This window comes from Saccostrea echinata, unplaced genomic scaffold, assembly GCF_033153115.1.
Source record: "Saccostrea echinata isolate AGI-Se365-2 ecotype Australia unplaced genomic scaffold, CSIRO_AGI_Sech_v1 ptg000009l, whole genome shotgun sequence".
Lineage (NCBI taxonomy): Eukaryota > Metazoa > Mollusca > Bivalvia > Ostreida > Ostreidae > Saccostrea > Saccostrea echinata.
In genome coordinates this window covers 3,301,430-3,315,490 of record NW_026889758.1, presented here as the reverse complement: position 1 = coordinate 3,315,490, position 14,061 = coordinate 3,301,430, and the positions used below count along the sequence as shown (strand labels likewise).

At 33.2% G+C, this 14,061-nt stretch overlaps 1 protein-coding gene across 1 annotated transcript in view; it reads right to left on the bottom strand.

Annotated features, from left to right (window-relative positions):
• LOC133181624 (dual oxidase 2-like) overlaps positions 1-14,061 on the bottom strand; it is a 30,706-nt gene that overhangs the window by 2,713 nt on the left and 13,932 nt on the right. Inside the window, exons 12-26 of the mRNA XM_061316172.1 lie at positions 12,165-12,361; positions 9,522-9,691; positions 8,909-9,100; positions 8,615-8,725; positions 5,738-5,952; positions 5,208-5,396; positions 4,873-5,098; positions 4,083-4,176; positions 3,653-3,834; positions 3,023-3,113; positions 1,977-2,179; positions 1,252-1,482; positions 1,042-1,135; positions 859-908; positions 156-437 (exon numbers count right to left, since the gene is read on the bottom strand). Coding sequence (XP_061172156.1) covers positions 156-437; positions 859-908; positions 1,042-1,135; positions 1,252-1,482; positions 1,977-2,179; positions 3,023-3,113; positions 3,653-3,834; positions 4,083-4,176; positions 4,873-5,098; positions 5,208-5,396; positions 5,738-5,952; positions 8,615-8,725; positions 8,909-9,100; positions 9,522-9,691; positions 12,165-12,361 — 2,527 coding nt within the window. The remainder of the gene's footprint in view (positions 1-155; positions 438-858; positions 909-1,041; positions 1,136-1,251; positions 1,483-1,976; positions 2,180-3,022; positions 3,114-3,652; positions 3,835-4,082; positions 4,177-4,872; positions 5,099-5,207; positions 5,397-5,737; positions 5,953-8,614; positions 8,726-8,908; positions 9,101-9,521; positions 9,692-12,164; positions 12,362-14,061) is intronic.

Here is a 14,061-nt window from a genome sequence, read left to right as displayed (position 1 = left end):
ACAAAACCCAACAGCCAAACTAGACTAAATTAATTACAGCTTCATCAGCTATCTTAAATTCTTAAATGTTTATGCAAAGACTTTTTTCCATCAACAATTCACCACAAAATCTACCTCTAAAAAAATGTAATAATAGTTGTGCAGATGCAACTTACCAGAAGGCAGCAACTCTGCTTTGACCACCCTACACTCAATCTTCTTACGACTGATACTGATTAGCTTGTCAATGATGAATATAAAGAGTGGTCCGATGAGATAAGTGTGTGTGATAGGAGCCTGTACTAGTCGTCCGAGTCCATGCATTATCATGAAGATGTACAAAAAGATGTAGAGACTGTGAGTACCCCAGAAGGCATTGAAGGCATTGCGACGAGCATAAGGCGTGGCAAACACATACATAACGATGACAATCAAGGTTAGTATTATTCCTGTAAGACCTGAAACCAACATAAAATTCAAAATCAAGTACATGTTGTCAACAAATTTTAAAATTGCAGCAAAATATGATATGACTGGGCAAATTCAGAACGGGGGAGCTCCTGGCGTGCAACCATCTAAAAAAAGAACACAAAAAGGTTCAGAAAGTTTTCACTGTTGTACATTGATTTTATAAACTAAGGTAAAATTTGAGTCATTATCTTGAAGTGTGGTTCTCTTATTGCTGATTCTCGTGAATCCCCATGCCCCTCACCAGGCACTGACCTTAACCCCAGGGGACCTCACTATCCAATAGCGCTCCTCACAAAATTCTGGTTCCACACCTGATGAATCATGCTTACCTGTATGTTAATTCAAATAACTCTGATCAACTCTGATATTAATGGTCTTGTTTATGTTTTACAAAAAGATTTAACTTACCAGTTATTGTTGTATAAGCCCAGTAGTGGAATGAAGCTAGGATATGTGTCCTGAAAAAGATAATTTTATTTTAAAAGAAATATTTACATTACATTATTTTATGCTTTTAATCAGTTTGAAAACTCTGCTTACAAAGGCAGGTTGGTTTAATTATGGTTAAAATACAGACAGTGGTATACATACGCTCTAAAGTACTCCATAAAGTAGCAGTTAGCATCTCCTGATGTTTGAGTTGAAATGTGATACAGATTTATTCCGTGACCAATGACATGTACAACTAAGAGGAATAGAAATCAGCGTAAATTAATATTCAGTTTATAAAATCAAATATTAAAAATGTGCTCCAAAAATGTTTCATTTAAATTTAGAGCTATGTTAGTAGAGGAGTCTTACATGTAGAAAATAAGGCCAGGTACGCTATGTACTTGTGTAAGGCATGCATGGAATCCCAGGGGAAAAATCGGTGGAGGAAAGTTTCTCGGAAGAATGTAATCATGTTTCGGCTCATGGTAATCAACAGAGAACAATAAGTAAACATCATAGCACTGGCAGCGCCTCGGGTAACTGTCACACCATAACCAGCGATACGTCGCAGTCCACCAGTTTCACGTTCAAAAGAGTAATCTAACAAAAAACATAACTGTTAAACTGATAATTTTCATAGAATATACTGTAAACCAACTATTATTCGCGTCAACTTTTATTCACGATTCGTCAGTTTGAAATCAATCCGCGACGATTAATTTTCGTGACTGAGGAAACATTCTCTACACAAACAAAGAAAAGTAAATGGTTCGCGGCGATTAATATTCACGAGTTAAAGTAGGTCGCGAAACTCGCAAATATTTATCGCACGCAAATAAAAGTTGGTTTACAGTATATGTAAATACATATTATAGAGTGTTTTTGAAGTGAAAAAATGAGTCCTATTAGCTATATTTTAGACTGGTGCTGAAGTTAAAAAAAAGAAAAAAAAAATCTAAATGACTATACAGTAATTATCATTAATTTTTAATCCCTCCTTTCAGATGACTCAACTTGACTCAGCATCTCAACAAAAACCAATGAAGACAATTATTCTGCTCTAAAAAATGACAAAATTTTCTAAAATTTCATACAAAAAGCTCTTTCCAGGAAGATTCCAATTAGAACCAGTGTAAAAAGAGTCCCCCAGAAGATCTCTAGACGGTTGTAGGAGATATAACTGGTGATCTCGTACATCTTCTGGGCAAACGGTGTCTTAGGATACTCGGTCTGATGGGTCGTCACATGGACTACACTCTGTTGGCGTTTTAAACCTTTTCCTTTTGTTGCACCTTTCCTGAAGATTTATATCAAACTTTAATTACTTTTTTTTTTAACTACAGCAATAAAATCAAATTTCAGATGTAAAAAGTGTACATTGTATAAAAATGTAACCCCTTCTGTTTTTACATCTTAATCTTAATTCAGATATGGAACTAAAAATTTGATTTCATCATCAAATGTTGATATATGTACATATATAGAAAAACATTTTGCAAAGTTAATTTTGTTTTATGTTACTAAGAGTGTTCAACTATTAATTTAAAGCTAGAAAATTCTTTCCACAGTTAAACTTGTCTGATCTAAATGTTGTATTCTCTGAAATGTTGCATTTTTTAGTCCCATTCAGTTACTGTAAACCAAATTTTATTCGCGTATTTTTTTTTGCGATTAAAATTAATCTGGGACTATTAATTTTCGCAACTAAGGAAACATCCCCTATGAATACAAAGCAAAATAAATGATTCACAGCGATAAATATTCAAGAGCTAAAGTAAGTCGCGATACATGGATATTTCTCACACATGAATAAAAGTTGGTTTACAGTACGTAAACAGCATTTCAACACCCCTATATACCCTATCACTTTCTTCTAGGAAACTTAATTTCATCCTCATGACAACAGTATGAGAGATGACCTTGGACTTACTGTGTGTAATTCTTTAATGACAACACTATGAGAGATGACCTTGGACTTATGTGTACTATGAGAGATGACCTTGGACTTACTGTGTGTAATTCTTTAATGACAACACTATGAGAGATGACCTTGGACTTACTGTGTGTAATTCTTTAATGACAACACTATGAGAGATGACCTTGGACTTATGTGTACTATGAGAGATGACCTTGGACTTACTGTGTGTAATTCTTTAATATTGTGGCCCTCCTTGCTCTGATTGTTGTGTTTGCAGACTGCTTGACTGGCTGCTGCCCGTAATCTCCTACACCTAGTGTATAAAGTTTTTTCTTTTAAATATCATCTCAAACAGTGAAAAAGCTAAAGATACCTCAGAACAATTTAGATCCAGATAAAAAATAGAAATTCTCATAAACCAAATACTGTGAGATCAAAGGGAGACCAATGTTTGTGGATTCAGTGGGTCACCTTTACCCACGAATTTACATCCCCATGAGCCATAACTTTGTCAACATATTGATTCATTGAATCTTCTATATAAACAATTTATCCATGATATCACATACCCATGAACCAGTCAGATTTTTGATTTCCCACAAACATTGAACCCCCCACCTCCCTAATGAATTCAAATGATTTCACAGTTTACAGATATGAGTATGTTACTTGTGATCAGTAATGATTTATTTAGTACATTTCAAATAAGTTTGTCTCTTGATGAGAGAATTGCTGAATACAGTTAGGAACATTACAGATACATATGTACTTCCTAAAGAAATAATGCAATGCATGAAATTTAACCATTTTTGTTTTTCATTGCAGTCTTATTGGTATCACTATAACATTTACCATCCAAATTCAGTGTAGCCTTTTGTAATGTTCCAGCATACTCTTCAGAGGCAAAGATCCGCTTGAAGTCTTCAAAAGTAATATCTGTTCCGTAACTGAGATTGGCCGCTTTATACATAGACTGAACCAGTTCTTCCATCTTTCTTTCATCCAATGATGAATCAGACAAATCCAGAAGTGACCTGTAAAAGGAGAAACTCAGGAATTCAGCGTTTTTAGTAAGTGTAAAACTAGATGTTGGTAATATTTCTGTCAGAAACTTATTTTAAAACAAAATATCTAACATCTAGCTATGATCATTTAAAATAAATGATCAACATGCATCCACCACAATGCATGTGTATACAGTATATACACCACATATTATATATTAAATTAGCACCCTTTTATATTACACACAATATTCTTAAAAGGATTTGTGTGAACTCACTTGATCATGTTAGCGAAGTCTTTCTTTGATAGTTTCCCTCTCCTCTGGATGTCATACATGCTGAAGATCAAATGAATCTTACTTTCAGCATCCTCTGTAATGGAGTAAGTGTTATATAATGAATACCTAGGAGGCAGCACTCTGAAAACAAATTTGAATCTACAGTCTACATAAGGCAGCTTGGAGTTAAGTTTTACTAATACATTTTCTCATATTTCTCAGTGGTTCTTGAGAAGATTTTTAAATGACATCACAATATTTTTTTAACATTTAAAAAAAAAAATCTGCATTGTAATACTCTTACAAAAGACATGACCATTCCTTTAAACAAATCTGAATCTCCATCAACCAAAGATATTTTAAAAGGCAAATTTAGTTGAAATTAGACCAGTGGTTCTGAAGAAGATGAAAATATTAAAAGAATGAGTGGACTTCACCCACTATTTTGGATCATTTTATGTAATTCCTCTATCAAGCTGTAAATGAAGTGAATCCAAGCATTATAGTTATATTAGATAGAACATTTGTACAAAAGCAAAAGCCTTGGTATTATGAATCAAAACTTCGCTTAGTGTTCACACCGAGCTAATGCAAAGTAATTTAATGCGCAGTTAATTAATTCTAATTAAACTAATTTGCATTAAATTCCCCATGTGAACGAGGTTCACATTTAATTCAGAGTAATTATATTTAATTTGAATTAAACACTCCATGTGAACAGGGCATAAGTATGAAAATGTTTAAACATTTAAAAGCAATCTTTTTCAGTGTATGTTAGAAAAATGCTTACGGGATGACAATACAACAAAAAAGTCCAGAAATTCTCTGAAGCTGACAAAACCACTTCTGTCTGAGTCAACCAACAGGAACATGTTTCGTACAAATATGGAAGTTGGCTTCAGACCAAGGGCCTCTGCAAACTCAGTACGGGTGAGTTGTATTTCTGCAATCTTTTTCGCTGTTTCATGATCCAAGTTTTCTAGATCCAAGTCTTTGCTGGTTTTGTCTTTAAATGCCTGACAAACAGGAAAATTGCTTAGAGACTTAATCAATCTAAGGATTCTCACTTTTAATTTTTCACTATCATTTTCAACAAGATTTTGTTTCCCTGATACAAGTGTTTACCTGTAAACAGATAACTCTAAAAAATTTGTCTAACAATTTCTGTCTATCTTCCTTGGTTGTTGCACTGTTGAAAATTAGCTCTGCTTTTGCAAAATTGTTAGTAGAGTAGTTGGCTCCAATCCCCTCAGCAAAATTTTTCAGTTTAGATGAAAACTGGGACTTCCTCTCTAAGTCAGCAAACCTCAGCACCTGAAAAACAAGGTATCTTGGTATTCTTAAATTCTGAAATCAATCAATGTTTTCTACAAGTAAATATCTACTTATATCAACAGGGAAATCTTATAACTTCAAAATTTATTGTAGAAGTATTCAAAAGGAAAATATGACTTCTTAAAAATAAGTACTGTTTAGAGTGTTGTAAGGAAAGAATTTTTATTTGCCATTACACCTGATTTCAATTTCAGTTCAAACTTAAATAAAAGATAACATTATTCAAATTTTGCTTCCAATCCTGTAGCTAAAAAAAAAAGAAATGTAATATTTTCCAGTAATTAGTTGGGAAAACAAAGTTAAATAAACCTATGACATACCAAGTCAATTTCTCCATCAGCTCTAACAGACACAACAGGTTGGTCATCCGCATTCCAGAGGCGAATACTCTTGCCTGTAGAGGCTTGCTTTGGACGAAGGTCAATCATTCGGAGCGGTTTTCCTCGTCTGTCATTAACATGTAATTTCTTTCTCTGACTGTCAAATTTAATGACAACATTTCTTTCTCCTTCCTTTTTTCCAACCCATTCCACAACTATGTATAAAACATGGAAAATTGAAGTTGTGTCCTTAAATTTCACCTTTGAACATTCAATTTAATGTATTCAGTCTCCATTAATAAAATGCACATTCAGATTTAAGATATGCTAAAAAAATCAAAGCAAAATAATCTCTGTTTCTGTGCTTGTAGAGTTAGTTCCCTTTTTATGCCCCCGTATCGAAGATTCGGGGGTATATAGTTTTTGCCCTGTCTGTCCGTCTGTCTGTCTGTTTGTCCGCAAAAACTTTAACATTGCCCATAACTTTTGATTGGTTAGAGCTATGGCTTTCATATTTCACATGTGTATTCCTTGTGACAAGACCTTTCTTTGGGTACCATCATATTTGACCTTTTGACCTTGACCTTGGAGTTTGACCTAGTTTTACAAAATTTTACCCAACTTTAACCTTTGCCATAACTTTTGAACAATTGGTGCTAGGGCTTTCATACTTCACATGTAATCCTTGTGACAAGACCTTCCTTTGGATACCAACAACTTTGACCCTTTGACCTTGACCTAGGAATTTGACCTACATTTGAAAAACTATAACCTTAGCCATAAATTTTTAACGATTGATGCTAGGACTTTCATTCTTCACATGGGTAATCCTTGTGACAAGGCATTCCTTTGGATGCCAACAACTTTGACCTTTTGACCTTGACCTTGGAGTTTGACCTACTTTTGGGAAACTTTAACCTTGGCCACAACTTTTGAATGGTTGGTGCTGCGGCTTTCATATTTCACATATGTAATCCTGTGACAAGACCTTACTTTGGATACCAACAATTTGGACCCTTTGACCTTAACCTAGGAATTTGACCTACATTTGAAAAACTTTAAACTTGGCCATATCTTTTGAACGGTTGGTGCTAGGGCTTTCATATTTCACGTGTATTTCTTGTGAGAAGGCCTTTCCTTGGGCAGCATTAATTTTGACCATTATACCTTGACCTTGATGTTTGACTTACCTTTGAAAATTTTTTACCTTTTCCATATCTTTTAAATGGTTGCTACTAGGGCTTTCATATTTCACAGGTATATTCCTCGGGACAAGAACTTACTTTGGGTACCAACATATTTGATTTGCATTTGAGAAAGTTTAACCTTCGCTATATTGCCATACGGGGGCATCAGTGTTTCACAAACACATCTTGTTTTATATTGCTGCATGCAGTTCAATAAGAAAAAAAATTATTATATATTATCAATTTAGATTTTCTTACCAGTTCCATAGTATACAATTTATATATTCTGTTGTATGACACAGATTAATAGAGATGCACTATTTCCTATAGAGACATAAAGTCATTACATACAAAAATGTATTGAGACTTTAATCAGATTTAGACATTTGTTATCAATGCTGAGAAGCTGACCAGTAGAGGTACATGCACTATAAATGTACTTTTTCCAAAGGTTAAAATTCTGCAGAATCACAATTCTTGCTCAGTCCACAGGTAGATATATATGAGGAGTGATCAAAAAGTTTGCGAACTAATTGAATTACTTCCATAAAAGAAATAAGATTAGGTTTCAATGTTTATTATTTTTTAAAGTAGTCCCCTCCGATTTTAATGCACATCTGTCACCGTTCTGCCCATGTGTGAATTACATGGTCCAGGTGGTCATGTGACACACTCTGTAGCGTACTGTTCACAGAAGCTTAAAGATTTTTCTGAGTTTTATAATTCTTACCATGTAGGTATTTTTTTTTATAACAAGAACAGTCCATATGTCACAAATGGCCAATTCTAGGGAATAGGATGGGTGGAGAAGGATATCCTTTCCCAGAATGAGCATTGTGACTATCAAAACCTTAGACTGTCTTGGGTGCGTTGTGGATTTACTGGTAGTATGGGCACCTTCTTTTTATCATATCTGATATGTTTAAAGTCTAAGGTAAATGATATTTTAGGGATTCATTAATTATTTTATTATTTTATTGTTAAGATATTCATCTATTTTTTTCCACTGAAATTTGGAGATCTTGTTCAACTAAGGACACATTTCTTTCCCACCTTACTTTTACTGGGCACCAGAATGAACATCATTTTTAACCATCTTCCTTCCTTCACTAAAACAATCAATCAAATTAATCATTAAACTTCTAGCAAGTCCTTTGTCTTCATTAACCTTCAACAAATCATTATATGCTACTTCAAAGGAATTTCTGAGATATATGTTAAACTTTACAGCCGTTCATTGCTCGAGTACGACTGATTCAACATTTTTTGTCACACTGAGTCACTACATATTGACGTTATTTTCACACTGTGACATCATAAACATGGCGCAAAACATTACTTGCTATTTATAAAACATGTTTATGACTATATTTGTGCCAAATTTCATTTTGATCTAAATTGTGATTTTGTAAATATAGAGATAGTTTGCGAACTTTTTGATCACCCCTCATATTTACACAGATTTCTTAGCTTACCTCTATATGCATTAATTGAACTTTAAGTATGCTCGGACAAATTTCCGCAGAAAATTTGCGACCGTGTACAAAGCGTAAATTAAATTACCACTTCTACGGTATTTAGATCAGTTGATTTGTCAGTACAAGCTTTCTTTTGTCTTAGAGGAACATATTTAGACTAACCAATATTGGTTTTAAGCATTTGTAATCAGTGTAGAGATATCGAAGCTAACCATTAAAGGTATTTGGATCTGTTGACTTGTCAGTATGAGCCTTCTTCTTTCTTGCAGCCATCATTTTCTTCTTCCTTTGTCTGGCCATTAGCAGCATCACTCCAATTGTTGCTATAAAGGAAAATAAAAAAGTTCAAATATATCCACCTTCTCATCAATCCAAAAAGTGTTTAAAATATAAACCCTATCTCATTAATTCATTGTCTTTTTTATTGTCAATGTTGATGTGATATCATTGTTGTCCACAGTTTCAGTGTTATTCATTAGATGTAGAATGTAAATCTTTATATCTACCTGGCACTACCAGTCCAATCCAGATAAAGGTCAAAGGAAAAGAAATATTGCTATCCATTCCAAAGAAGTAATCGAATGTCTGCCATGATGTGCAGTTCTCTATCAGATACAGAGAGGCTGAGGTATTGCTACCTGGGACAGGTTGTGGAGCAACATTGGGATCTAACTGTGCTGGCTGCTGACAAGGATCATCTGTTTCAAATGACAATTACACATGTAAGTGTTTATGTCTTCTTAATTGTCTAATCTTGCTTTAGCTTTGCTTCATATGAAAATTGATAAATTGTGTAACTCATTTTCCCCTGAAGGTATGAGAAGACTAAACTTCACAACATTCAGACCCATTCTGTCAAATCATTTCTTCTAAAAAGTTTCATAAAATGAAAAGCAATCCGGACACTTCCAGGTGTATAAAGAAAATTTATTCTCGCCTCTTTCACTCAATGTAATTCAAAATGGGGCAATGTTATGAGACAAGAATTATTTCTTTTTAACGCAACTGATTTTTGGGCAAATATTGAATGGGGCAAAATTGTTTTTATGATGTTGATAAAAGAAATATATTAACACATGATGAAAAATAACCTTGCAAGGATGGCACGTTTTCACTTACTAGTTCCTCTGTGTACAAACGGATCTGCTTGTATATCTGCATTATTTCTATTGACCAAGGCCCCATTGCGATCTCTTTGACCCTCTACTCTCAAGTTGGATACTTTAGATAAAATGTAACCAAGTGTGATTTCATTATTAATACGGTCTATTTCTGATTGGTTGAAGATTCTGAAAAGAAGACCGTGAGGAGTTTATGAGTTCAGCTGGAACAAAAAAAATTATTATACTCCAACAAAAAAAGTTTGAGGAGAAGATAAGAGTGAGAACCATCTTGTCCATAAGTTAGCTCATCTATACAGGCTGTGTATTCAACAAAAATTATCAATATACAATAACAATATAAAGCAATCTGCAATACTGTAAATCAATACTGTAATTAATACTGTAAATCAATACTGTAAATCACTTCATTCGTGAGAACTTTATTTTTCCATAATTACGCAAGATTGCCTGCTCGAAAAATTTCATGCTGATCTATGTATAATATTATTCTACTACAATGAAAGATTATATAGAGCAGTAACCAAAATTTCATGAAAATTTTGTTTTGCTTATAAATACCAAACAAGAATCTCGCAAAAAAAGTGTAGTGAAAATTTAGTGATCTACAGTATATTAATTGGAGTTTTGTTTCCACTCTATCATAAAAGTCTTATGAATCATTTAATGCATGAGAACTGAGTTATTTAGAATGTGTCGTAGTTCTTGTGTTACTGTCATTAAAAACTTATGTAGAATTTTGATTCAAACTTTAAACATTTCAAAACCAACATTTATAAGTACAATGTCTACTTGTATGTATTATGCAATAATTATTTAAAATGTGCAGTCTGCTTTAGTTTATTTCAACAATATAGGTTGTTTTATTTCAGATCAAATTAAATCTTTTTAACTTATACAATGAATTCAAACTGCCTGATTGATACATATTAAATTGAAACTTATGTTTTGAAGTTAATATTTCCATACAATACACTTTTGAATTTTGATGCATATCAATCTATTAATTCAGTCTTAACTTTTTCCAGGATATTACTAAGTAATGTAGAAACATAGAATTCAGACAAAGACCTCTTCAGGCCCATTGTTTTGTCATGATATCTGAGCAAGGTAAAGGTCAATGACAAAAATAGTATTTTGTTTGTTTTAATGGGTTATGAACTCAACAAAATATCATTTGAACAGGTTCAATATAACTGGCAGAAAAAATAATAAAATCATGCAGTTTGAGTCACTTATATTATTGTAATGGGGAACATTGAAAGGTCATAATAAGAATAAATTGTCAATGATCTGAAGATGTGTTATGACCATAAACCAAGATCACTGATGCAAGTTCAAGGTCAGACTGGAAAACTGGGAAGTTCAAGACACTAGTACGAAAAATTTTAAATTTATGTTGGGTCCATGACTTTGGGAAAGAGAAACACTGAAAACACACAATTGACACAAAGATTTTTGTCCTTAATCCATGATCACATAGATAGAATCATGGTGACAAACAGAATCAAACAGAATTAATGTACTTCTAAGAGTGAACTTTCCATCATAAAATGATAAAGAAAAAACTTTTTCAATTATCCAAATAATCCTCTATTGTTATTACAAAAATTATACATTTGAAATTAGTTTAAAATGTACTTCAAACACTGCTACATTTAAGTAATTTATTCATTTATTACATGTATTTACTTCATAAAATGTTTACATAGATACTTTGGGGTTCCAAAATTTTTTTATTGTAGAGATTCTACATATATATTAAAGGTCAGAATCAATCATCAATCCCTCTAATCAGCAATCAACCTGTCCATCCAGTGCCGAGTACGTCATTATTATTATGGTTATAGATCAAAAATGAAATTTGAAGAAACTCTACAAAATATTGAATGAAAATGAATACTTGTATGGTTTTTCTTCAGCAGATGTATATACATGTACATGTATATGATTGTCAGGGTACACTTCAGAGTAAAGAATTGGCTCACACAGACGGAGTGCTATATATAACCTGAACAAATATCACTCATGCATTGGTTTGTATGTGTGTGATAACTATGGGAAATCAAATATAGTTCAACTCCAAAATAGTGTAAAAATTTTGTCTCATCCATTACTTTGTAGTGGAGAAACACTCAAAGCTGTTATTCTAAGATTTTTTTTGATTGATTAGAAGTTATGCTATAAGACTTTAAACCAATATCATTTTGGCAAATTCAATGTCCCTGACAAAATCAATGTGAACTTTATTAGAAGAACATAGGCAACTCATTTATACAGTACGTTATTCATTACCAACAACCTGAAAATTTGTCATTGACCTAATCCAAGGTAATTTACACAAGAAAAATGAATGAATTGTAATGGGGTCAATGGTGTTAATGGGGTATGATTTTGTGAGCATGCTGAAAATAATTTCTCCATCCAACAAAAACCTGACAAGTGTAACCTAAGGTGTGTCCATAACACATTTTTAATTTTCTTAAAAAACATACCCTTTTATGACAGAATTATTCAATTAATTCAACATAACTAGAAAATCTGATTCTATTAATAAAATGAATAGAGATATTAATTAGGACTTACATGTATTTAGAAAAAATAGAGAGACACAAAGAAATGATCTACAGTGATGACTTACTTGTTGTCTAAATTCTCATACCAAAACCTGTCACCATCTCGGATTCTACAGAACTGCTCTACCATCATAACCCTGAACAAGTCCCCAGGCCCATCATCTGTTGTTTCTAGTAAACCCCCAGTAAACAAGTCCACATCCTCTGGTGATGTTCCATTGAGTCCTGAGCCTTGATACAGAAGTCGCAGAGCCTCAATAGCCTAACATAATGTACCTAACTGTTAGTATTTGTGTCTATGCTTAACAAAAATCAATAGTAAATATATAGATAAATAGCTAAAGTAATAGCTAAGTCTCTACTTTATATTGATGTTTAAAATGGAACACTGGAACTTTGTCAGTTAATTGGTATATATAGAAACAGGCCATTTTATGGAGTTAGTGAACCTAGCTCTTTAATTTGTTATAACAGATTTTAGATATCCTTATAACAAATTCAACAAATCAGTTATAACAGATTAAATTCATTTTAATGAAGCCAAAGAATTGATTATAAAGAAAATTAAATTTGTTACATGGAAATCAAAATATTTCTTGATAGGTCCTAAGTGGGCTTCTGTAGAATTCAGAATTTGTGGAATAATTTGATCTGGCATATGTCAACAACAGGCCCAAATTTTACATTTTTAAACATAAAACTAGAGTTGCAGTGAGCCTTGGGCTCACAAAATGATACCCCAAGGCCCCCACCCCCATACGAGTATAATGGCAAAGTCCATTTTTTTCTTTTGCTTTGGGAAAGCCCAAATATGTGTCTGTTCAAAATATAAAGGAGGAGGTTCACAAAGGCACTATGTAATAAAGATTCTGTGAAAGTGTTATTAAATTTATTTGAGTGATATAGGAGAAGTTGTGAATAAGAAATAGGTATCCCCAATAATGTAGAAAGGATGGAAACCCAAAATATGTGTCTGATCAAAAAGTAAATTAGGAGGTGCACAATGGCACTATGTAATAAAGATTCTGTGAAAGTCTCATTAAATTTTATTTCTAGAGGTATAGGAGGCATTGTGGATAAGAGATGGGTACCCCCGATATCACAAAAAGAATGGCAGTGATCACGTTTTGCTATGGTGTCCAATCAAAAAGCAAACTAGGAGGTCATGATGGCACTTAGTCTATGTAATAAAGATTCTAGGAAAATCTCATTAAATCTTATTCAGTGGTATAACATGAGTTGTGGATAAGAGATGGGTACCCCAAAGTACATGTATAGAGTGGATGAATGGAGGGATGGACAGATGAAAATATTGACAGGCAGACACACCCATCACTATACATCCCTAGCTTGAAAAGTTCTTACAGCATTATTTAAGATTTGGCTGATAACCAAAATGTCCTGATTAACAAGACTCTACTGTACACTAAAAATTATTGTATAATTCTTTTCCTCTACAAATGTATTACATTATTTACAGTGATAAATCATTGTAACTGAATAACAAAGGGGAATAACTTTTCTCAAAGAATTTAAGCATTTTCACTATATGATCAATAGTCCAGAACCCCTGACCCTGGGGCCATGAATTTCACTATTTATTCAAGGGCTCAGTGCATATTACAGTCTTGCTATGTGTAACAGCTAGACTGCTTGAAGTTCAGGAGTAAATATGAAGATTTTTAAAGATTGCATCAATTTTGATAATTTAGCCCCACCCCGCAGCCCCTTAACCCATAGACGCTATTTGCCAAAATTGGTTGAAATTGGTTCAGCAGTTCCAATGAAGAAGCTGAAATTACAAAAGTTGACCAACACACAACACACAATGGACAAATCTGTGATCAGCTGATAAGCAAAACTAATCAGACACCAAAAGATTTAAACACCTTAATACAAAGATTATGATTAAGTCCTGGCAATTAACCAGTCATACATATAAATACCAAATTTTTATCTCTT